The 24,948-nt window shown below is 45.3% G+C and overlaps 2 protein-coding genes, 1 non-coding gene and 1 pseudogene across 3 annotated transcripts in view; 1 reads left to right on the top strand and 3 right to left on the bottom strand.

Annotated features, from left to right (window-relative positions):
• Positions 1–751: 751 nt before the first annotated feature.
• Positions 752–3,642, bottom strand: EEF1B2 (eukaryotic translation elongation factor 1 beta 2). Its single transcript, XM_049773298.1, has 6 exons — positions 3,487–3,642; positions 2,852–2,974; positions 2,061–2,187; positions 1,734–1,800; positions 1,073–1,198; positions 752–961 (listed from the first exon to the last, which is right to left on the bottom strand). Exons 1-6 carry the CDS (start codon positions 3,564–3,566, stop codon positions 807–809), a joined length of 678 nt encoding a protein of 225 aa, XP_049629255.1. The 5' UTR covers positions 3,567–3,642; the 3' UTR covers positions 752–806.
• LOC126009967 (uncharacterized) lies at positions 1,517–1,641 on the bottom strand (annotated as a pseudogene).
• On the bottom strand, positions 1,873–1,949 carry LOC126009958 (small nucleolar RNA SNORD51). The gene has a single exon (XR_007496108.1). It is a non-coding gene; the product is annotated as a small nucleolar RNA SNORD51 (small nucleolar RNA).
• Positions 3,643–4,172: 530 nt separating the features above from the next.
• The window catches only part of NDUFS1 (NADH:ubiquinone oxidoreductase core subunit S1), a 32,589-nt gene continuing 11,813 nt past the window's right edge, over positions 4,173–24,948 (top strand). The window contains 16 exon segments of the mRNA XM_049773334.1: positions 4,173–4,208; positions 10,633–10,697; positions 12,288–12,379; positions 14,719–14,728; positions 14,731–14,833; positions 15,997–16,065; positions 17,426–17,507; positions 17,693–17,729; positions 17,732–17,757; positions 17,760–17,824; positions 19,322–19,507; positions 20,080–20,162; positions 20,165–20,213; positions 22,022–22,136; positions 22,925–23,070; positions 23,581–23,709. Of these exon segments, the coding sequence (XP_049629291.1) occupies positions 10,637–10,697; positions 12,288–12,379; positions 14,719–14,728; positions 14,731–14,833; positions 15,997–16,065; positions 17,426–17,507; positions 17,693–17,729; positions 17,732–17,757; positions 17,760–17,824; positions 19,322–19,507; positions 20,080–20,162; positions 20,165–20,213; positions 22,022–22,136; positions 22,925–23,070; positions 23,581–23,709 (1,253 nt within the window). The 5' untranslated portion in view covers positions 4,173–4,208; positions 10,633–10,636.

Genomic DNA, 24,948 nt, shown 5'->3' on the forward strand with positions numbered 1-24,948 from the left:
GAATTCCAAACCTTTCAACTAAGGAAAACCAGCTCAGAAATCACTCCTGACAGGCCTGGGGAACCATATGGGACGCCAGGCTTCAATCCACTGTCTGTCCTGATTGGCCATTTACAAGGCAAATACCCTACCGCTGTGCTATCTCTCTGGCCCCATCCATCCTGTAAATTAATGAATGCTCTGGGGAAAAATACCATTGCTATATATTATTATTATTTTTTATTTATTTTTTTTGGTTTTTGGGCTACCCCGGCGTTGCTCAGGAGTTACTCCTGGCTGTCTGCTCAGAAATAGCTCCTGGCAGGCACGGGGGACCATATGGGATACCGGGATTCGAACCAACCACCTTTGGTTACATATTATTAGTGAACTGAGCTACTGTACTAAAATTAAGATCACTTTTATGAATATTAATAAAATCTGCTCACACTTATGTTATACTCAGCTTATTAAAGGGCAGTTTGATCTTTTAGGTCTATATACTCAAGAATGTCAGCCTGTATTTCTATTATTTGAAACTGCACACAGTGAAACTTTCCTTCATAAGGAAAATGGTTCTATTAAGAATCAAGAGTTGGGGCTGGAGAGATGGCATGGAGGTAAGGCGTTTGCCTTTCATGCAGGTCATCGGTTCGAATCCCGGTGTCCCATGTGGTCCCCGTGCCTGCCAGGAGCAATTTCTGAGCATGGAGCCAGGAGTAACCCCTGAGCACTGCCAGGTGTGACCCAAATTAAAAAAAAAAAAAAAAAATCAAGAGTCCAGAAATGCCTTTCAAGCATTTATTGAAGAGCCATGGCCCTAAGATTTAGATCTTGTTGAAAGCAGCCACATCCATGGACTGTACGTAGTCCTCAAAAGCCGTGATCTGCTCCTCCAGCATGTCTGTCCCTACTTTATCGTCTTCAACCACACACTGTATTTGAAGTTTTTTGATTCCATATCCCACTGGTACCAGTTTCGCTAAAAAAGATATCAGGAAACCTCAAGTTAGAAAACTTTAGGCAACAATTGTTCAAAGAAACCACATGCCAAGCCCAGATGCCAGTTGTGGAAAACAAATACCGAACTTACAAGAGCCCCAAACCAAGCCATCAGCTTGAATGCTTCGGACGCACTCCTCCAACTTGGCCATATCTGTCTCATCATCCCAAGGTTTCACATCTAGTAAGATGGAAGACTTGGCCACAAGTGCAGGTTCTATAAAAGAAACACAATTATTCAAACCCTCTGGGGCCGGAGAAACAGCAGAGCAGTAAGGCATTCGCTTTGTATGCAGGACAGTGATTCGAATCCCGCATCCCCCCCCCCCCCAAAACAAAACCTAATTATTCAAACCCTCAATCATCTTAATTACATTTCTATTTTTGGGCCACACCCACCGCTTACTCCTGGTATAGGCAGGGGGACCACATGGGATGAAAACGCCCTCCCCACTGTGCTTTCAAACCGACCCACAAATCTATTTCTTAACCAACTTCCAATACTCACTAAATTCTATTTGAATTTCATTATCTCCAGTGTTTGTCACACAAGTCTATGCCTATTGTTTGGCTAAGAAAGACTTGTGCAACAATTTCTTTCCCACAGAGGAATGCCACAACAGCCACTTTTAGAGCAGTTGCAGACCAGTAGCCGTGGTGAGTTTGAAGACACTGAGCACCTCACTACATTGGGGAAATGGCTTTGTGGGGCAAGAATGCCAAGCTTTAAGATGAATTATACAATAACCTACTTTTGGCTTTCTTTGATTCATACTGTGCAAGGCGTTCTTCTCTTAGCTTTTTGGCTTCCTCGCTCTCCTGTAAAGGAAAAACAAAAGGAACTTCACAAAGCTGGCCGTTTCTCAAATGGTGTAACTACAGTAAAGACCACTGCTCTCAGAAAAAAAGCAAATCCATCAGGTACTCAGCCGAAAGATGGTGATTTGATTTTATTCATCATGAATCAGTGGAAACTTTTAAAAGGCAGGTTAATAGTGACTATGCCAGGAGGAGCCAAGTCCAGGCCATTTTAATTACTTAGCCTAAGCTCAACAAACACCTATCAATTTAAGCAATACCTCCTCGTCATCTGAGCCAAAGAGATCAATGTCGTCATCATCTTTACTGTCCCCAGCTCCACTTCCGGTGGTGTCCTCCACATTAGTAGGGCCATACTTGCCCAGTGCTTTCTTCACCCCTGGCAGACTTGGGTGGGGGAGGGGGGAAAATATGTAAATTCAAGCACATAAAAAAAAAAAAACCGACAGATCCTCCCGTTTCTAGACTACATAAACTTGCTCTCAGAGTAATTTAAGTAAATTCCCTTTTTGTACTACCAACTCACCCAGGTTAAAAAATGCTTTTGCTTACTCGACTCCTCACGAAACAAAACATTAGCAGTAGCACTTCAACGACAGTATATGCAATACTCACTATGGTTTACTCTTTCAGAATCAAAGTTTGAGATTTCGTTAAGTATGCTCAGTTCCATTCCTAGTTAATTGCAGTCCATTTCCCCAAACTTCCACCCCGGTTGGCAGTTTCAGAAGGAATGGCCAAAAACTGAATGAAAGAGCCTCTCTCACCCCTAAAGGGTGGGGAGCCCCGGACAGGGTGTAGGCAACTGGCAAGGCAGTGAGGGGACAAGTTTGCATGTCTGCTGTCCATGTTCTACCTGTTCTGTGGAGAAAACGGATGGCTTCAGTCTTTTGGCCTCCTAAACAAAAAGAAACTCTGCTTATAGTAAACCCCATCAAAAAAAATAGTAATAACCCTAAGGGGACCTGGGACCAATCCTGGCAGGTGGAAACCCTAATTCTTGAAGGTTTATAACACAAAAGACGATTGAGATCCCCAAAGCCAAGTTTACCTGGACTTTTCCTTCTCGAAGGACTTGATGTGGTTATACCAACGGAGGGCGTGACACAGGTCGGCAGGGGGTGGGCCGGACACAGCTTCGAACACAGCCACATCTGCTTGCGATGGGACATAGCTGTTGAGGGCAGGAAAGGTCAGCGCACACTCCCCCTTGACCCGCGTAGAATCTGGGCCATATGGGACGCTTAGCTAAGTGGCTCCTCCCTGGCCTTTTGCATTCATGAGCTCGTTAAGAACAAACGAGTAATCAGAACAGGGCCCGTGGGGCTGGAGCATTCGTCCAGAGGGGAGGACGTTTGAAGATTTGCAGACCGGGGTTCGATTCCCAGCTCCCCAGATGGTCCCGAGCACCACCATGGATTGATTCCTGATGGCACAGCAGGACTGGGCCCTGAAAAGTGAGATCTGGCCAGAGAATTAAAAAGACAAAACAAAACAAAACAAAACAACTAAACCCCAGGTTTGCATCTTCGCACTGGCTAGGGGGCACAGCACAATTTAGGCGTCCCCTAAATTGAACCCTGTAGGGCTGCCTGGGAAGCCAGGCGCGTGGATCTAGACGCTGCAATGAAGCCCCCCGGATCCCAGCGGCGGCGCCACGTGGTCCCCCCCCGCCCGGCCGCTCACCCCTCGATGTAGCTCTTGTCCGCCAGGTAATCGTTGAGCACCTGGAGGCCCGCGGTGCTCCTGAGATCCCCAAAACCCATGGTGCAGGCGCAGAATCGGACGCGGAGGGGCCGGAGAACGTGGCCCAGGGATCCGGCGCGAAGAGAAAAGGGCCTCACGCGGCCGGAAACGCCCTTATATAGACGCGGGAGGCGTGTCCCTCCGCAGCATCCGTCGGGTCGGAGGTCAAAGGGTCAAAAGCAATGCTCATCGTCGCCGCGAGACGTTCTCCATGCGAGCGCCAGTTCCTCTCCGGGAATGATTCCCCGAGGCCCTTTGTCTTCTCCGAGTCGGTACTCAGTGAGTGTTCTTCGGGAATAGTATTTCCTGAATATCGCCCTTCGCGCGGTCTCCGAGCACTACGTGGCAGACTACCGGAAACGATACGACGTCCCCGCTCACTTTCCGCGGAATGCGCAGCAAGGCTGCTTCCTTCGTCCGCGCCGTGATGTCTTAAGCCTTAAACCCGCTTCCTCTACGGCGGCCGGAAGGTGTCAAAACTAAAGCCAGCCGGCTAGCATCGAATGGCGAAAGTTTTTTGGTTCTCCTGGCTTTCCGTCGGCCGGCCCGGCAGACCGGAAACGCAGAGGCCGCCATATTAAACTAGCGGCCCCCGGCCTCGGTAGGAAGGGTCCGAGGCGTGACTTGGCTACCTGGGCGGCTCCAGCGGCTCTCTGGCGCAGGTGAGGCCGTGTTCGGGCCGAGGGTCGAGGGGCGCGGCTCCGGGCGTTTGCTTATGGGCCAGGAGGTTCCTTCCGGCCCTGGCAGCCCTTTTCTGCCCTTGTCCTTGACTGCACCGCGTCCCGCCCCTTGGCTGGAGAAGCCCGACCTCGGAGCCGGGAAGGAGAAAGAAAGGCCGGAGGCGCGCGGGCAGCTTTCGGGGTGCGGGGTACGGGGGCTGGCTGGGTCGTGCCTGGGCCTCGGGTGGGGAAACAGGCCGCGCGTTGCAAGCAGGGTGCAAGGCGCGCTGCAGAGGCGGAGCCCAGCCCCGGCTGCACCCAGGGTTCTCCCGTGCAAGGAGGGATCGACCTTTCATGCCGAGCGGAGGGCACCGTCCCCACCCCGAGAAGCGCGTGTGTGCTGGAAGGGCTCAAGGTGAACCCTGGCCATGAAATGGACTCGCTTTAGCAGTGTTTGGACTTGCCCTGGAACTAAAATCGTGACCCTAGGGGAGTCGTCAGGGAGTGTCAGACGTGCTGAGTAGGAGGAATTGGATCTGTCTCTGCCAGGAGGTGTTGTATTGGTTGTGGGGGGGGCCACTGGAGGACGGATCAGATGTGGTGCCTTGGTCCAAGCTAGAGTTGGCAACGCCCTTGGACCACTTCACTAGCTCCAGCTATTTGCGTCTAGGTTAAAATCCAAGCAGAAAAGTTTTGCATCCTTACGTGATGCCTACTGGGATCTTTCTAGTTCAGACTTTCTTTTACTTACTAAAATTCTTCAATTCACAATCTGTGATATCGAACTTTTTGCTTTCTTTAGGTTGGGGATGTGGGTCATACCCGGTGGTGCTCAGGCTTATTCCTGACTCTGTGCTTCAGGTATCATTCTTGGCAAGGGTTTGGGGGACATAAGGGGTGCAGAGGTATCAAAGCAAATCAAGGTTGGCTGTATGCAAGGAAAGCAGTCTGCTCACTCTACTATTGCTCCAGCCCTTTGGTAATGAGCTTAAGTGCATCAACTCTGTCATCTACCAGTGGGACTCTTGATGAACTTGAGTGTCTGCTTTATACATTAAGAAGAAAAATTGGGCCCCAGAGAGATAGCACAGTGGCGTTTGCCTTGCAAGCAGCCAGATCCAGGACCAAAGGTGGTTGGTTCGAATCCCGTGTCCCAGATGGTCCCCCGTGTCAGCCAGGAGCTATTTCTGAGCAGACAGCCTGAGTAACCCTGAGCACCGCCAGGTGTGGCCCAAAGAACCAAAAAAAAAAAAAAAAAAAAAAAAAAAAAATTAAATATTTCCTAGGCTATGAATTATTTAACGTTAAATCATTCGAGTCACAGGAGAAAAAATGTTTTTTCACACCTGGCAGTGCTCATTACTCAGGAACCCTATATGATGCCAAGGTTGCTATGTTTAAAGCAAGTTTCTTAACTCTTATACTGTATCTCTGCTGCCCCAAAGAAAAGTTTTTAAGTGTTCTTCCTCAGTCCCCCCTTGTCTTTACTATCAGAAGACACTGTATCTAAACTTTATTCTTCCTCCTCCCTCAGCTGCAGGCTAGTAATCAACTCCAACGACTCACTGACTCCTTTATGTTGAATGTTGAACTCTGATCATTTCTTTTTTTGGAGGAACTAGCCACTACCTTAGCAGAATTTATCATCAAATATGTCCTCCTCCCCAAGTTCCAGGATTAGAGCTCATGTCCCCTGAGAATCTAAGGGTGTTAAGCATCCAGGTCACCATAATTCGCTGCACTAGAGCAACCACAATTCAAAACCAACCATCAGTATTCCTAGCCACAGTGTGAAAACTTGAAAAACATCCTTTTGTTCCTCTCAACTACAGTAGACAAGCTGTGAGCACTGCCAAGAAGTCACACCCGATAACCCAACATCAGACATAATGTCATAGTCCCCTGGATAGAAATACAGAACTCTCAAGTGATGCACACAGGTCTCACATAGGAACAGAAGTAATCGGCTCAGATGGGGATAGTGTTCTCAAGCAGTTGTTTGGGATCCGTGACTGAACATGACTGACATGACACCCCACGGTCTCCCTGTAGCCCACTGCTGTTGGCTTCTCCCACCAAGAGTCATTCTGTTCCCAGTGCTGTACCCTCCTGCTTCACTGCTGTGAGCTCTGCCAACACCTGCTCTTGACCATCTCCTTCCTCTTTCCACTAGCTCTGGTCTCAGTGAAATCCTCTTGCCCTTCCCAGTATCTTCTTGACCTTTACATTTGGGCAAAGGACTGGAGCATTAAAGCCAAAATTACTGTATATAAAATACACAAAATATAATCTGTATATTACTATCTAATCTGTTTTAGCCAAAATATAATCTGTTCTGTACCTTTTGCTTTTTAGAATTCTTATTTATTTGGCTTTTGAACCACAGCAGTCTGCACTTGGGTTACTTTTGGCTCTTGGTTACTCTTGGTCCAGGCCTCATTCCAGGCTCAGAAGTAACCCCTGAGGGCTGGTGGGAGGGACCCCTCCCCCAGCAAACATCAAAAAAATATCAACTACACACGCTGTTGAGATTGCCCATTCTAGCTTAGTTCTAAGTTTTTTTTTAAAAAGTTCCAGAGTTGTAGAGTTCAGAGGGTCTGCTTACCTTGCCACGCAGCTAACCGAGGTTCAATCCCCAGCAACCCCAGACCTCTTCAGGAGTGGAGAGCCTGGCATAAGCCCTAAGTGTTACTGGTATGGCCCCAAAAACAAAAATATAAAGAACAAAAACTAAAGCTTAAAAGCTCAAGTGATCAGCAGGGAAAAAAGAAGTTCAAGTGATAAGTAATTTTTTTTTTTTTTTTTTTTTTTTTTGATTTTTGGGCCACACCCGGTAACACTCAGGGGTTACTCCTGGCTATGTGCTCAGAAGTTGCTCCTGGCTTGGGGGACCATATGGGACACCGGGGGATCGAACCGCGGTCCGTCCAAGGCTAGCGCAGGCAAGGCAGGCACCTTACCTTTAGCGCCACCGCCCGGCCCCGTGATAAGTAATTTTGATGTTTTAACTCTACTGTATTTTAATGCATGATCACCACAGATCTCATACTCCCCTTTTTCTTGGCAATTAAAAAAGTGAGTAATCGGTATATGATGCTTTTTCTTTTTCCTTTCTCATTTTTACAAGCTGTGTTTTACTTAAAAAGCAAGGTTCTATGATTGTCTCTCCTTTTTTTTTTTTTTGGTTTTTTGGGTCACACCCGGCAGCTCTCAGGGGCTACTCCTGGCTCTATGCTCAAAAACCGCCCCGGCAGGCTCAGGGGACCAAGATGGGATGCCGGGATTTGAACCACCGACTTTCTGAACGCAAGGCAAATGCCTTACCTTCATGCTATCTCTCCCGGCCCCCTATGATTGTCTCTTACCACCCTGCTACTGACATTTATACAGTAAAAGATGGTGATCGATTTTTTTTTGTTTTTGGGTCACATCCGGCAGCACTCGGGGTTACTCCTGGCTCTATGCTCAGAAATCACTCCTGGCAGGCTCGGGGGACCATATGGGATGTCGGGATTCAAACCACCCGACCTTCTGCAATGCAAGGCAAACACCTTAACCTCCATGCTATCTCTCTGGCCCCATGATCGATTTTTTGGGGGGGGCCACACCCGGTGACACTCAGGTGACACTCCTCGTTCTGCTCTCAGATATAGCTCCTGGCAGGTTCAGGGGACCATTTGGGATGCTGGGGATTGAACTCTGATCTGTCCTGGGTCATCTGAGTGCCAGGCAAACACCCTACAGCTGTGTTATTGCTCCGACCCCCTAAATTTGACAAATGAAATGTAGATATTAATGCTTAAACTAATTTTAATTGGTATTATATATATACATATATATTGTCATTTAGTCCCCTGGATTATAATCAGCAATTTAGTAATTCTTTTAGAACAGGATTTCTCCTCTTTTAAAAAATAAAGTTATTAATTGATTGATTGGTTGTTGGGCCACACCCAGTGGTGCTCAGGGATCACTCCTGGCTCTTTACTCAGGAATCACCCCATCCAGGCTGGGGGACCATTTGGGTGTCGGGAATCAAACTGGGTCCCTCCTGGGATGGCTGCACACAAGGCAAACGCCGTACCGCTGTGCTGTCTCTCTAGCCCCAGAACAGGATTTCTCATCTCTAGCTTATAGACAATTGGATAACACATTACAGCAGAACTGGCCTGGGATGTTAAACAGCATTCCGCTCACCGCTCCATCACCCCCCCCCCCCCCAAATACCTGTAACCTCATAGTCTTGACAGTCTGTACCAGGGGTGGCGAACAAGTTCAACACAAAGAGCCCACACCACACAGTGACCTGCCAAAACAAACACTCACACAAAAGCATATAATTTTAATAATAATCTATTAAACACACATTGCATTTTGCCATTTTGAGTGAGGGTAAAAATTCTGCAGTGATAGTGAGGATGTGCTGCGTCCTCCACACTCAGAACTAACAGCAAAGATGTGACCCAACATGTGACACACAGTCGTAGGGTATTTGCCTTGCATGCAGAAGGACGGTGGTTTGAATCCCGGCATCCCATATGGTCCTCCGAGCCTGGCAGGAGTGATTCTGAGCATAGAGCCAGGAGTACCTAACCCCTGAGTGTTGCCGGGTGTGACCAAAAAACAAAAAACAAACACAAAAAATTTTAAAACTTTTATTTAAACACCACTGTGTACATAGTTGTTCATGATACCGTTTCTGGCATTCCAGCACCACTTCCACCAGCAGCACGATATCCCCAAGCCTTGCCCCCTTGGCTGGCATGAAATAATTTACTTTATATTGATTTTTTTCTTATTGGATTTTGGTTTCACACCCGGCAGTGCTCAGGGTTTAACTCTTGGCTCTATGCTCAGAAATAGCTCTTGGCAGGCTCAGAGGGACCATATGGGATGCCAGGATTAAACCAGCGTCTTTCTGCGTGCGAGGCAAATACCCTACCTCATGCTATCTCTCCGGCCCCTTTATATTTATCTTTATTTTAAGGGGTCCATACCCTGCAGCACTCGGGTTCCTCCTGGCTTTGTGTTCAGAAATCACTCCTGGCAGGCTGGGGGGGGCCATATGGGATGCTGGGGATCCAACCCAGATTGGCCGCTAGTAAGGCAAAAAGTCCTACCCACTGTGTTATCATTCTGGTTCTCTATATTGATTATTTTTACAACTAAGTAGAAATGGAATTATCAGCAGATTGAAAGAAAATTTGTAAAAATCGTCATTTCAGTGGGTCATTAAGTCATGGAAGGCTTACTAAGCTGTTTGTTCTAGTTGGTCATTCTGTGTTACTGGTTTTGTTTGTTGACCTCGAGTGGCCTCTTTGACATCTGATTTGGTGGGCTCCCTACAGGGGTGTCAGGATTTTTGAAGTGTGCAGCCCGCATATATGACAAGGTATTCTAGGTTCTGAGGCTGACATGGCAGCCTGATACGTTGGATGCGTCTGTGGCTGGCTGGGCTGAGCTTCCAGAAAAATGAGAGTGGAGGCAGGGAAGAGACCACCTGCATTCACTCTAAAAAGACCCCAGAAATCTTAGCCCAAATACTGGCGTACTTGTGGTTGTGGTTATTTAGGTGTCTCTGCAGAGATAAATGGGTAAAATGGTGAAATTGGGCCATTGGCATGGCAGCAATTGTGGGTTGTGGGTGCAGCTGCTGAGGCTTTGGCAGGGCAGGGACTTGACCCACCTCTCTTATGAGCACTCCAGTTTGCAGCTGCAACGCACTCTGTGTACCTATGATTTTTTTGCAGCTTGGTTCAGGTTTCTCTTAAGAATAACATGAATCTATGTAGCTGGCCAACAAGACAGTGGCAGCTGTGGGATGTGTCAGGGCTTCTGGAAGCATCAAAGGGGAGTGGGGGTGGGGGCTTCCCACGTTCACTCTGGAAAGACCCAGAATAATGTAGAATTGTTAGAAAGCATATTAGTAGGCAGTAAAGCAGAAGTGGAGGCTTATTTTATATAACTTTATGTAACTACTAATCATGAGTTCCCTCATTATTGAAGTTTATTATATATTAAAAGTTTGTTCATTTATTGATAGTTGGGAACCACTAACGAAACCACAAACAAAAATTACCTCTTTTGGTTTGCTTTTGATTTTTGGGTCTAAACTGACAGTGCTCAGAGGCTATTTTAAGATGTCCTGGTGTGGTGCTTAGGGACCATATATTTGGCTGGGGATTCGAACTGGGTGCACTAAATGCAAGGCAAGCCCCTTAACTTCTACTTCATCTGACTTCAAATTACCCTTTACTCTAGCTTTTGCTTTGTTCAAGTCAGTTCATCTCTTGAGAGTGGCTGTTTTTATCCATCGGAAGTATTTGAGGGAAAGTTATTACTTGTATATACCTCGATGAAATGGCATGTGACATTTATGATTCATATTTATTATACCTATAATAATAGCTCTTTGCTTTGTTCTTAGGAACATGTTACGAATATCTCTAAGAAGGGTCTTAGTTGGCCTTTCTAAATCTCCTAAAGAATGTGGTAAGTATTAATGCATTGCTTTAATTTGTGGCTATAAAGCTTTCTCTATAAATCTCATAGGTATATAGCATATTTCTTGAAAATTTAAGGTCTTGTTTTTAAAAAAAAAAAGAATGAGATTAGATTGGACCAATAGTAAAGTGGGGAGATGTTTGCTTTTCATGCTGCTGACTTTATTTCAGTCCTCAGTATCATGGTCCCCTAAGCATGCCAGACCTATTGATCCCTGAGCATAGAGTATGTCTGAGAACTGCCAGTTGTGGACCAAAAAAACAATATTTTTTAAAGAAATGAGAAAGGACCTGAGCAATAATAGAGCAGGTAGTTTGCCTTTCACACTGGCAACCTAGGTTAATCCCCAGCACCACTCTGAGACCTTTCAGGGCTGATTCCTGAGCAGTGCTGCATGTGACCCCAAGAAACAAACTAAAAGGAATAGCACCTTAGCAGTGGGTTTGATAGGCTATCTTGGTACTCCTAAAATATACAAATATTTAGACTCAACAAATTTTTTTTTTTTTTTTTTTTTTTTTTTTTTGGTTTTGGTGCCACACCCAGTAACGCTCAGGGGTTACTCCTGGCTATGTGCTCAGAAGTTGCTCCTGGCGTGGGGGACCATATGGAACACCGGGGGATCGAACCGCGGTCCGTCCAAGGTTAGCGCAGGCAAGGCAGGCACCTTACCTTTAGCGCCACCGCCCGGCCCCAAAACGACTTTTTTTTTTTTTTTTTTTTGGGTCACACCCGGCAGTGCAGGGTTATTCCTGGCTCCGTGCTCAGAAATTGCTCCTGGCAAGCACGGGAGACCATATGACGCCGGATTGGAACCGTTGACCTTCTGCATGAAAGGCAAACACCTTACCTCCATGCTATCCCTCGGCCCCTAGACTCAACAAATTTTAAAGTTAAAAACATTTATAGAATTTGCCCATCACTGCACCAGAATGGGGGAAAAGGTTATTCTGACTTTTGAGAAAAGACTTTCGTAGTTGTATTTTCATGAATACTAAAGATGTTTAACTTAATTGCTATGTTTAATAACTGCTTTTAGCAGTCCTGGGGCCAAAGAGATAGGCGGCAGCAGTAGGTCATTTGCCTTAGATGCTGAAGGATGGTGGTTTGAATCCCGGTATCCCGTATGGTCCCCCAAGCCTGCCAGGAGTGATTTCTGAGCCTAGAGCTAGGAGTAACCCCTGGTTACTCCTGCCAGGTGTGACACAAAAAAAAACCAAAAACAAACAAAAAAAGGCGAGTCCTATATAAGTAGTAAAAGAAAAAAAAAGGAAATAATTTTATTTTTGTTTGTTTGGTTTTTGGGTCATACCCAACAGTGCTCAGGGATTACTCCTGACTCTGAGCTCAGAAGTCGCTCCTGGCAGGCACGGGGGACCATGTAGAATGCCGGAATTCAAACCACCATCCATCCTGGATCTGCTGCTTGCAAGGGCAACCGCCCTACCACTGTGCTATCTCTTCAGCCCGAGGATAGAATTTTAGACGTGTAGGGTTTAATCTAATTTAATCCATTATTCTTCTTTGTAATAATTCTAACTGCTCATTTATTTTTTGGACTGTATTTTGGGTGTCCAGTTCGAACAAGTGCCACAGAAGCAAGCAACTTGATCGAAGTATTTGTTGATGGTCAGTCTGTCATGGTGGAGCCTGGCACTACTGTACTCCAAGTAAGTACATGGTTTGTTTCCTTTTACGTCCTGATTTAAAAACCAAGAAACAAAACCCACAAAAACCAGCTTATTTCCTTTATACAGTTAAGTCTAAAATTGTATTTATTCATTCATTTTGTTTTTGGAACCACACTCAGCAATGCCCGTGGATCACTCTTGGCTCTGTATTCAGGAATCACTTCTGGAGGTGCTCAGGGGACCTTATGGGATACCAAGAATCAAGGCATGCAAAGCCCTACCTACTGTATTATTGCTCTAGCTCCAGTCCTGGAGCAATAGAAATTTTTTAGTATTAATTTGATACTCAAAAATGGGCTCAGATGGTAAGGGTTAAGGTTTACCTCTAGTTAGTTAACTACAGTTTACCTGGCATGTAGCAATCTCTTGTTCTTTCCCCAGCCTACAGACACATAGTCCCCTGAATTCTGAGCCTGCCAGAGCTAGCTGTCACCCCAGCATCGCCAGTTGTGTCCCAATACCCTCCCTATACCCAGATATATAGGAGGGGAAACTGGGTAGGAAAATTATTTGAAAATAAATTTCCAGGGTTGGAGTGATAATGTAGAAGGTAGGATGTTTGCCTTGCACATGGCCAACCCAGGTTTAATCCCCAACATCCCATGTAGTACTCTAAGCCTGCCAGGAGTGACTTCTGAGTGCAGAGTCAAGAATAGCCCCTGAGGACCACTGGTGAAAACAACAAATAACGTATTTGCTGGCATATAAGACGACCCCTAACTTTGCAGTTAAAACATAGGTTGAGGCCTATATTCGCTGTATCAGACAGAACGTTCTGTGCTGCAACTGTATGTACCACAGTGAGCCAATCACAACAAGCAAAGGTTCAAAGGTTATACTGTAATAGACTTCCTCTCTGACTCTGACCAATCTGAGCAGGCTATTGACAGTGTAGATTCTGGTGCAGAACATTGTCTAATTTTCATGCATAAAAAGCCTGCTTGGATTTGGCTGAGTTAGAGAGGTGGTCCGAGCAGCCTTGTAGTGATTGGTGCAGGCTTGAGTTGGAAAATTCGTTTTGTGGCAATATTCAGACAATTTTCGTTTAGCGGCATATTGAAACATTTTCGGAATATACTCGGCGTATAAGACAACCCCCACTTTTCGGTTAACTTTTTTTTGTTTCAAAAGTCGTCTTATACGCCAGAAAATATGGTAGTTCCCTTTTAAAAATCCTGACATCTGGGCCAGAGCCATAGCACTGCAGTAGGGCATTTGCCTTGTACATGGTTCAACACCGGATGGAACTCGGTTCGTTTCCTGGCATCCCATATGGTCCCAACAAGCCTGCCAGGAGCGATTTCTGAGTGGTAGAGCCAGGAGTAACCCCTGAGTACTGCTGGGGGTGACCCAAAAACCCCCCAAAATAAAAGAAATCTTGACATGTAAGGACCATAGCGATAGTGCAGAGGCTAAGGCAATTGTGCTCATCTTACCTGGGTTCAATCCCTGACAACACATAGGATCCTCTTAGCCCAGCAGGAGTGATCCTTGAGCACAGAAGCCAGAAGTAAGCCTGGTATGGGTCAAAACAGAATCCCCTTGCCTGCAGTCACACATCAGAATGAGCTTTCCTCCTGGCTTTGCTTGGCTACCCACATTGCCTGAATTGGGCTCTTCTGTGCCAACTATTGCTCCAACCCGATGTAACTATTCAGCTCCAAAAGGGGAGATTTTTGTAGATAGTGATTCAAAGAGGGAAATGGGGAGAAGCGGGGCCAGGCGGTGGCGCTAGAGGTAAGGTGCCTGCCTTGCCTGCGCTAAGCCTAGGACGGACTGCGGTTCGATCCCCCTGAGTCCCACATGGTCCCCCAAGCCAGGAGCGACTTCTGAGCACATAGCCAGGAGTTAACCCCTGAGCGTCACCAGGTGTGGCCCAAAAACCAAAAAAAAAAAAAAAAAAAAAGAAATGGGGAGAAGCTTTCGGGACTATCTGCAGCTTCTTTATTGTATATTATGCAGGTGTATATGATACTAAGGATCCTGAAAGAAGCAGCACCTTAGGGCAAACCGTAAAGAAAAATCTGTGAATAAAGAGAAAATGAACAAGGTGTATTTATAGATAGGAGCAGTGGTAAAGGTCAGAATGAATAACCTCCTTTTAAAATGTCCCATGTTGGGAGCCGAAGAAATAGCATGGAGGTGGGGCATTTGCCTTGCATGCAGAAGAACGGTGGTTGGAATACTGGCATCCCATATGGTCCCTTGAGCTGGTGCCGGGTGTGACCCAAAAACAGAAATAAAAATGTCCTGTGTTTTAGCAAGACAAAGCTAAGGTAAGGTCATTGCAGTGTTTTTCTTCTTCTTGGTCCTGACAGGCTTGTGAGAAGGTGGCATGCAGATACCTCGATTCTGCTACCATGAGAGATTGTCTGTTGCCGGAAACTGCAGGATGTGCCTGGTTGAAATTGAAAAAGCTCCGAAGGTATTGACACCTCATATTCCACAGCGTGCTGTAGAGAGGAGAAAATTGTGAATCTGGCAGCAAACTTTATTTAAATTCATATTGCTGTCGTAGAGAATTGAGCTGTTTATTTCTACCTGTAAAATTGAAAAAAAATTTTTCTTTTTCTGTGATTTGTTGATTTTTGTTTTTGTGTTTTGATTTTTGGGCCACACCCGCCAGTGCTCAGGGGGTGACTCCTGTCCCTTCACTCAGGAACCACTCCTGGTGGTGCTTGGGGAGCCACAGGGAATAAACGGAGGTTGAACCTGGGTCTGCCACATTTGAGGGAAGCATCTACCTATTGCACTATCACTCTGGCCCTCAATTTGTTGATTTTTATCTTGGTGGGTTTGCGCTACAACCCTGTGGTGCTTGGGCCTGTCTCTGTGATTCATGGTGGTGTTGTGTGAAGAGAGGGCCTATAAAAGTGCTATATAATTTAAAAACAGGGGGCAGTTTTTATTCTATGGTTTTTGACAGTTATTGGGTGTTCTGTCGAGAAAACTTCTTAGAAGAAGAACGTGCTGAGTTCTGGCAATAGAGCTCAGCACCTCTGAAGCCCTACCACCAAAATAGGTCAAGATTATCTTAATTTTCTCTATCTGCTACTAGAAGAAATGAAGTAGAACATGCTTTTTGTTTCCAAAACAAATAGAAAGTGCCATATAATTGTATTGTGCCTATAAAATACTAAACCCTTTTTTCTTGGGTCCACAAGATGACTCTGTCATTGGGTTGTGAAGCTACTGCCTGCTGAGTGCCAGGCTTCCTTCTAATTCAAGCCCAAACCTGGGCCTCCCTCCTCAACTCACAGAAGAGAGCCTGGCATAGCTCCTTGATTGGCCTTGACCCTACAAAAGGGACAATAGAACTGAAGCAGCCGGTGGGGAGGGCACATAGGTATACCCCAGCAGACTCCGCCCCACAGAGCCCTGGCTGCAGCATCACTGCAGCCTCAGGCATACTGTTGACAAAGGTTGCCATAGGGCCCTCCAGATCTAATAGCTGCTTGGGGCTACCCTCATCCACACCTTATTTATTTAGGAAAAAAAATCATTTTCAAATTCATAACATACCTTGGGGTGCTTGTAATTACCAGTAAGGAAAACTACTTAGGGATTTTTTGGGGTTTAAATTCCAGGTTGTGGCTAGCTTGTGCCATGCCAGTGATGAAGGATGGAACATTCTGACCAACTCAGGAGAAGTCTAAGAAAGCCAGGTAATTAATTGACTGGCTTTGCAGAGCTTTTCTCGTATTGGTTTGGTTGGTCTTACCTAGTGATGCTCTGGGCTTGCTCCTGGCTTTGTGCTCAAGGATGATTCCTGGTGGTGCTTGGGTTGCTTAGTGGGTTGATGGGGATCCAAACCTGGGTTCTAGACTAGTGGTTTATCAGCTAAACTGTCTCTTTGAACCTCAGCATAACTTTTCCTAGAGCAAAATTTTGCATTTCAATATTTAGAATTCCTCATAGCTGAGAAATTTGGTATAAAGAAATTAGCATGTTCTGCCTCTTAAAGCAGTGAAAATAAGTACACTCTAGGAGGTGAACTTCGTGTTTTTGGTATTGATCTTAGTGAGTTCAACACTAAAAACCCATGATTAGACCGGAGAGATAGTACAGAGAAAGGCTTTTTCCCTTGCATGTGGCCAACTCAATTCAAACCCCAATACAGTTTATGATTCGAACCCCAGTATACACACACCACATCCACACACACACACACACACACACACACACAACACACACAAACACACACACACACACACACGATCTCTGATCCACCACTACTCACCTTGCATGTGGCCAACACAATTCAGATGCCAATACAGCTGACACACAACACACTGATTACCACTACTTATAATCCAAATACACATATAGATACATACATGCTCTCATAGCACCACTACTTACACTATTTATGACCCAAACACATCCAACCATGATTAGTGTTGTGTTTTGTGCAATGGATCTGGGAAATGTGTTGGGTTTTTTTTTTGTTTGTTTTTGATTTTGGGGCCATACCTGGTGATGCTCAGGGGTTACTCCTGTACACGCTCAGAAATCGCTCCTGCCTTGTGGGACTACATGGATATGACGCTGGGGGAGTCGAACTGCGGTCCGTCCTAGGCTAGCGCCAGCAAGGCAAACAGACACCTACTGCTTGTGCTACCTCTACGGCCCCATTGATATGGGAAATGTTTTATTGCTCACTTGAAATGATTGTGTTTTGTGTTCGTTTCAGTTGATTTGAATATTTTGTGAGGACCTTTTGTCAACTAGTCAGAATTTACTTTGGATGGGGTGACACAGAATTTGATATTTTTGGGTGGGTTTTTTTGGCCACACCCAGTGATGCTCAGGGGGTTCTTTAAGTTCTTCAGTGGTACCATCTTATAAAAAGTATTATACATAACTTAATAACTACTAAAATAATTACATTGCTATTTCTGATAACTTGAAAGTAATGCTACTTAATAGAACATATATCTCTGAAGGTTACTTAAATAACCTATGTGGAAACCTTCTAGTAGCAGCAGTATGTCATTGTATATATGTTTATAATTCTCCTTGCAGAGAAGGTGTGATGGAGTTTTTATTAGCAAACCACCCACTGGACTGTCCTATTTGTGACCAGGGAGGTGAATGTGATCTGCAGGTAAGGAGGGTGTATGCATGTGCGTGTGTGTGTGTGTGTGTGTGTGAGAGAGAGAGAGAGAGAGAGAGAGAGAGAGAGAGATCTGCAGGGTCGCGGTGGGGTGGGTGCTCTGCCAGGGTGGGTGTGGGTTATCTGCCTTGTTATTTTTTTTCCGCAGTGTTAAATTAACTTTTACCTCTCTCAAGGACCAGTCCATGATGTTCGGCAGTGACAGGAGCCGATTCTGGAGGGAAAACGAGCTGTGGAAGAACAAGAACACTCGGCCCATTGGTCAAGACCATCATGACCAGATGCATACAGTGTACGCGCTGCATTCGGTAATCTCTCCGTTTTTTACTAGATTAGTATTAGGAAATTTAATATTCACAAAATTTGGTAGAGTTAAAAACACATGGAAAGGAGCCGGAGAGATAGCATGGAGGTAAGGCATTTGCCTTGCATGCAGAAAGATGGTGGTTTGAATCCTGGCATCCCATATGTTCCCCCCGAGCCTGCCGGGTGAGATCCTCCTCCTCCCCCCAAAAAAAACCACATGGAAAGGATGTAGTAAACTTTAATTTATCATGAAAAGAAAATGTTATTTTCCCACAAGCTAAACTTCATTTACATTTAAAAATCAAAATTAGGGCCAGAGTGATACACAGCAAGGAGAGCATTTGCCTTGCACACAGCCAACGAAAGTTCAGTCCCCGGCATCCCATATAGTCCCCCAAGCCTGCCAGAGTGATTTTTGAGCACAAAGCCAGTAATAACTCCTGAGCACTGTCAGGTGGGGGCCCAAAAACAAACAAAATCAAAATTAACGAGTATGTATGTGTATTCATGTCAGGAGTTAATCCACATGATGTGTTCAGTTTTCTTGTGTTCTGCCTCAAATATAAACTTTTATTCAGGTTTGCATTGAAAAATATATGCGTGGGTGATGGAATAGCACAGCTGTATGGCATTTGCTTTGCACACAGACAACCCAGGACGGACCCGGGTTCAATCCGTGGCATCCCATATAGTCCCCCGAGTCTGCCAGGAACAGTTTCTGGGCACAGAGCCAGGAGTTATTTCCTAAGTGCCACTGGGGTGTGGCCCCCAAACCAAATTAAAAAAAAAAAAGAGGGCCAGAGAAATAGCACAGTGGTACGCCGTTTGCCTCACATGCAACTGATCCAGGGATCCAGGACAGACTGGTTTCGAATCCCAACATCCCATATGCCCCCCACCCCTCACCCCCAACCTGCTAGGAGCAATTTCTGAGCGCAGAGTCAAAAGTAACCCCTGAGTGCCGCTGGATGTGGCCCAAAAAATTACAAAAAAATGTTTTTAAATAAAAAAAATATGTGCATGTCTTCAGTAATTAGAAATTATTTTCTGGGGCTGGAGTGGTGGCATGGAGCAGTAAGATGTCTGCCTTGCCTGTGCTAGCCTAGGACGGACCGCGGTTCAATCCTCTGGCGTCATATTTATATGGATCCCCAAGCCAGGAGCGATTTCTGAGCACATAGCCAGGAGTAAGCTCTGAGTGTCACTGGGTGTGGCCCCCCAAAAAAGAGAAAGAAATTATTTTCTGGAGGCCGGAGTGGTGGCATAGGGCATAAGGCATCTGCCTTGGTGTGCTAGCCTAGGACGGACCACGGTTTGATCCCCTGGCATCCCATATGGTCCCCCAAGCCAGGAGCGCATAGCCAGGAGTAACCCCTGAGCATCACTAGGTGTGGCCCAAAGCCCCTTTCCCCCCAAAAAAGAAAAAGAAATTATTTTCTATTTGTAATTTTAACAGTTTCTTTCGCTGGATGTTACTGGTGGGGCCTTTTTATCTGCAGGTTTGCAAGTGAAATCGCAGGAGTGGATGACTTGGGCACGACAGGCAGAGGGAATGACATGCAGGTCGGCACATATGTTGAGAAGATGTTCATGTCCGAGCTCTCGGGGAACATCATTGACATCTGCCCTGTTGGTGCCCTGACCTCTAAGCCTTATGCGTTTACTGCCCGGCCATGGGAGACCAGGTACTCCTTCAGCTTTGAGTTTGGAAGTAGTGTCATTTGCCCTTTCATCTGCTATTCTAAAAACTTTTTCTTCTAATTATCTTAGTCTACAGAAAAAATTTAATTAACAATATATTTAAGTGGGGGCCCGAGAGATAGCATGGAGGTAAGGCATTTGCATGCCTTGTATGCAGAAGGACGGTGGTTCGAATCCCAGCATTCCATATGGTCCTCCGAGCCTGCCAGGAGCAATTTCTGACTGTAGAGCCAGAAGTAATCCCTGAGTGCTGCTGGGTGCGACCCAAACCCCCCCCCCCAATTTTTATATAAATATAAATATATATATAAAATATATAAGTACCATGATTGCAAACATGTTTATAGTTGGATTTCAATCATAAAAAGTACACCCACTTCACCAGTGCAACTTTTCCACCACCAATGCCCCCATCTCCCTCCTCCCTATTAATATCAACTAATTTGTAAAACCAGTGTCTAAGATATTAAAGAAATTTAATAAAAAAACATTTTGTAACAAAAACATTGTTCTTATTCTCAAAATCAGTACCATAAAGATGTTTTTATTTTCACAGAAAGACAGAATCTATTGATGTCATGGACGCGGTTGGGAGTAATATCGTGGTGAGCACCAGAACAGGCGAGGTGATGAGGATTCTGCTCGGATGCATGAGGCCATCAACGAAGAGTGGATCTCTGATAAAACCAGGTGTGGGCCCTGCTGCTACTCTTTTTTTTGGAGGGGTGGGGTCACACCTAGCAGCGCTCGGGTTACTCCTGGCTCCACGCTCAGAAATTGCTCCTGGTGGGCTTGTGGGACCATACTGGATGCTGGGATTTGAACCACCGTCCTTCTGCATGCAAGGCAAACACTATCTCTCTGGCCCCCCTGCTGCTACTTTTAAAGGAACACTGACCCTAGTTTCTTGCTGTTTTCTTTTGCACCTCTACCTGTGCTCACGGCTTCCCAGGAACCCTCAGAGTCCTCCTGGGAATGATGGTCTCGGTGTCCTAGGGCCCCAAGAGTGCCAGGGATCAAGTTCAGGTCTCCCATGTGCAAGTCATCAGCTTGCAAGTCTGTTAGGATGTATCTCTCCAGTCCATTGGTTCTAACTTGAAAGGATTAGAGCATATTTGCAAATTAGCTAGTGAATATAGATTATTGGGAACTACTGTTTTTAGAGAGAATTGGATAAAGTTGATTGATACTAATAGCCCTGGATCTGTATTGGGCTTTTATATGAATTTCACGTGATAACCTCTTTTCTTCCAAATTGGGAAAAGGACATGTAAAGTTTGAGCTTACATGACTTTGATAGATAGAGGTACTAAAGTTTATAAGTAAAAGGTGATTTCTCAGGGCTAGAGTGATAGCACAGTGATAGGATTTTTACCTAACACGTGGCCAACCCAGGACGGAACTCGGTTGATCCTCAGAATCCCATATGGTCCCTGAGTCTACCCAGGAGTGTTTTCTGAGTGCAGAGCCAGAGCAACCCCTGAGCACTACTGGGTGGGTGGCCCCAAAAACCAACCAAACCAAATAAACATAAAAAAGGTGGTTTTTCTTCTCAGCTACTGTTGTATTTTAAAGATTACTTAGGTAGTTGAAAATACAACACTTTTTTTTTTTTTTTTTTGGTTTTTGGTTTTTGGGCCACACCCGGCGGTGCTCAGGGGTTACTCCTGGCTGTCTGCTCAGAAATAGCTCCTGGCAGGCACGGAGGACCATATGGGACACCGGGGATTCAAACCAACCACCTTTTTGGTCCTGGATCGGCTGCTTGCAAGGCAAACGCCGCTGGATACAACACTTTTTTGACAGCACTCTATTTTTTTTTATTGTGAGTGATCATAAAAGCATTAGTTTGGGCCGGAGAGGTAGCATGGAGGTAAGGCGTTTGCCTTACATGCAGAAGGATGGTGGGTTCAACGGACATCCCATATGTGCCTGCCAGGGCCGATTTCTGAGCATAGAGCCAGGAGTAACCCTTGAGCACTGCTGGGCATGACCCAAAAACCATTAGGTTTATCTCAGAAAACTCGAGCAGGACTGGGGCCCGGAGAGATAGCACAGCACAGCGGTGTTTGCCTTGCAAGCAGCCAATCCAGGACCAAAGGTGGTTGGTTAGAATCCCGGTGTCCCATATGGTCCCCCGTGCCTGCCAGGAGCTATTTCTGAGCAGATAGCCAGGAGTAATCCCTGAGCACTGCCAGGTGTGACCCAAAAACCAAAAAAAAAAAAACAAAAAAAACAAAAAAAAAAAAACTCAGGCAGGACTATATAATAGTTCAAGGAGAAAAGCACACAGCTGCTGAGTTGGAGATATTGCCACTTGGCCCATCCCTGAGCACATCCAATTCATCCAACTGAATGTGGCTTGCTATAAAATTTTAAAAAGCAAAACCCTATACTAATTTCAATCTAGATATTATGTTTTAAATATAGGCTTGGAATTAGTAGTTGCCTCTTCATCAGATTTCCACATTACAAATGATGTCATTCCCGTTGTCTAGGTTTTCCTATGATGGGCTGAAACGCCAGAGACTCACGGAGCCGATGGTCAGAAACGAAAAGGGGCTTTTAACCTACACCTCCTGGGAGGATGCGCTCTCTCGTGTGGCAGGAATGGTAAATGCGAAAATAGAATATTTGTGATATTCAGAGCCCATTTTTATAGTAAAGAGGGTATTTGTGTCTGTTCGCGTCACTGCTCTTTTACGAAAACTACCTTTCAACTTAATCACTTAATGAAAAACCATATGCCAATAGTTATGCTTGATACAGTGATAGATAAGACTTAGCATTTTGGTTCCCACCTCCCACAGCCTTCTGGTAGGGAAGATGCAGAACTAGGCAGTTACCATATGTTATTCTGAGTAGTGCAAGAAATTCTCTGAAAGAGCATGTAGGAGGGATGCCTAAATGGGGTGGTTCTTTGAATACGCTTGCCAAAAGTGGAGAAGGTGCTTTGGAGAAAGACAATATATGGAAAAGACTAGAGGGAATAGCAAACAACTCAAACTCATACTTAATATTTAAGTCCACAGTATTTTGTTCCCCATGCTTCTTTTTGTCACTCTGTTCGTAATTTAAAGAAACATCCCCAAAACCGGTTGTTAATAGCTTTGGCCTCAGCAAGGCCCATGCTAATCGATTTTAGATTAATTTAAGTAAAATCTTTCATAGGACTTTATATATATTCTTACATGAAAACGAGTTATTTCTGTTTAACTTTCTGGTACTCAGGTTTTGGACCTCCCAGGTGAGCAGTGCTCAAGGCTCACTCTGACCAAGCTCATCAATCATGGGAGTGGGGAGAACAGGGATCCAACTATCGCTTGTGCAAGGCAAGCGAGCCCTTTATGCTTTGTACTAGCTTTCCGGCACTGGGGACACTTTTTTGGTCTATTTTTTAGCTCCAGAATTTTCAAGGCAAAGATGTGGCAGCTATTGCCGGTGGCTTGGTGGATGCAGAGGCGTTGGTAGCTCTTAAAGATTTACTGAATAAAGTGGACTCGGACTCCCTATGCACGGAAGAGGTCTTCCCTACGGCAGGAGCAGGGTGAGGAACAGTAGGGTTTTTTTTTTCCTCTCTTTCAGTCGGTTAGAAGACCTGAAAAATCCCAGCTGTAGCATCAGTGACTTGCATGTATTTCCCTGGTACCCATGAATCAATTTTTCACATTTAGATCCAAGTTTGTGATCAGAGCTTTAGGAGCTATGGAGAATCTAATTAAAGTGTCTGAAACTTCATTTTCATTTTAAAATTTTACCTAAGAAAATTTAATACAGATATTTATTTTTGAGTTTTGGGGCCACACACCTGGCTCTGCTCAGAAAATTGCTCCTGGTGGGCTCAGAGGACCATATGGGATTCATGAATCAAACTCGGGTCTTTCGTGGATTGGCTTTGTGCAACGCAAATGCCCTACAACTGTGCTGTCGCTCTGGCTCCTGAAACTCTGTCAGTTCAGAATGCTTTGAAAATTTCTTAACGAGTAGTGTAGTCTATAAATTGTCATGTGTATCAGTGTGAAAGGAAGCTGATATTTTCCCCATTTTGTACTTCTAGCACAGATTTACGTTCCAATTATCTTCTTAACACGACAATTGCTGGTGTGGAAGAGGCTGATCTTGTCCTCTTGGTGGGTACAAATCCACGCTTCGAGGCACCGCTATTTAATGCTAGAATTCGAAAGAGGTTAGTGATGATATTCCTCATTTTCAAATATTTATAGCCAGAAATGTAGCTTACTGGTAGAGCATTTGCCTTGTATGTAAGAAGCTCCATTTGCATTGCCGAGATATGAGATATATCTGCACAGAATCATTCTTTTTTTTGTTTTTGTTTTTGTTTTTGTTTTTGGGTCACACCTGGCAGTGCTCAGGGGTTACTCCTGGCTCCATGCTCAGAAATTGCTCCTGGCATGCTCAGGGGGACCATATGGGACGCCAGAATTCGAACCAATGACCTTCTGCATGAAAGGCAAACGGCCCTACCTCCATGCTATCTCTCCGGCCCCACAGAATCATTCTTATGAGACAGTTATTTGTATGTATAAAAACTGATTCCTAGTCATGATGGTGGAAAGTGAATCCTTCACTTTTTTCAACTTACGTTTTAGGGTATTTGTGTATTCTTTTTTTGGACCATACCTGGTGGTGTTGGTGTTCAGGAGCCATTTCTTGCTTCTGTGCTAGGAGGTGCTGTGGGACTGAGCACTGCCAGGCCTCAGACCTGTGTCGGCTGCATCCACTGCAGTGCCCTCTCCCCTGAGCCATGTCTCACGTAGTGGATGTTTTTATAATGTTCAGGATACTTAAAATGATCTTTGTGTACCCATTCTTGTTGCCATTCACCCATATTAGCCAGTATTAATATTTGGACATACCTATTTGCTTTGTTTCCTTTCAGTTTGTATATATGAGTGAGTGTAAGTTTTGAGACATTTGTTTTTTTTGTTTTTGTTTTGTGTTTTTTTTTGGTTTTTTGGGCCACACCCGGTGATGCTCAGGGGTTACTCCTGGCTATGCGCTCAGAAGCTGCTCTGGCTTGGGGGGACCATATGGGACACCGGGGGATGGAACCGCGGTCCGTCCAAGGCTAGCACAGGCAAGGGCAGGCACCTTACCTCTAGCGGCCACCCACCCGGCCCCGTTTTGAGACATTTGAATGTAAGTTACAAGCAAGCCCTTTTGTCCCTAAATATCTTTATGTGGATTTTTTTTTTTTTTTTTTTTTTTTTTTTTTTTTGGTTTATGGCCCACACACGGCAGTGCTCAGGGGTTACTCCTGGCTTTCTGCTCAGAAATAGCTCCAGGCAGGCATGGTGGAAACCATATGGGATGGCCAGGGATTTGAACCAACCCACCTTAGGTCCTGGGTCCGGCTGCTTGTAAGGCAAATGCCGCTGCTGCTATCTCTCTGGCCCCTAGATTT

The sequence above is a fragment of the Suncus etruscus genome, chromosome 5 (genome assembly GCF_024139225.1).
Source record: "Suncus etruscus isolate mSunEtr1 chromosome 5, mSunEtr1.pri.cur, whole genome shotgun sequence".
Classification (NCBI taxonomy): domain Eukaryota; kingdom Metazoa; phylum Chordata; class Mammalia; order Eulipotyphla; family Soricidae; genus Suncus; species Suncus etruscus.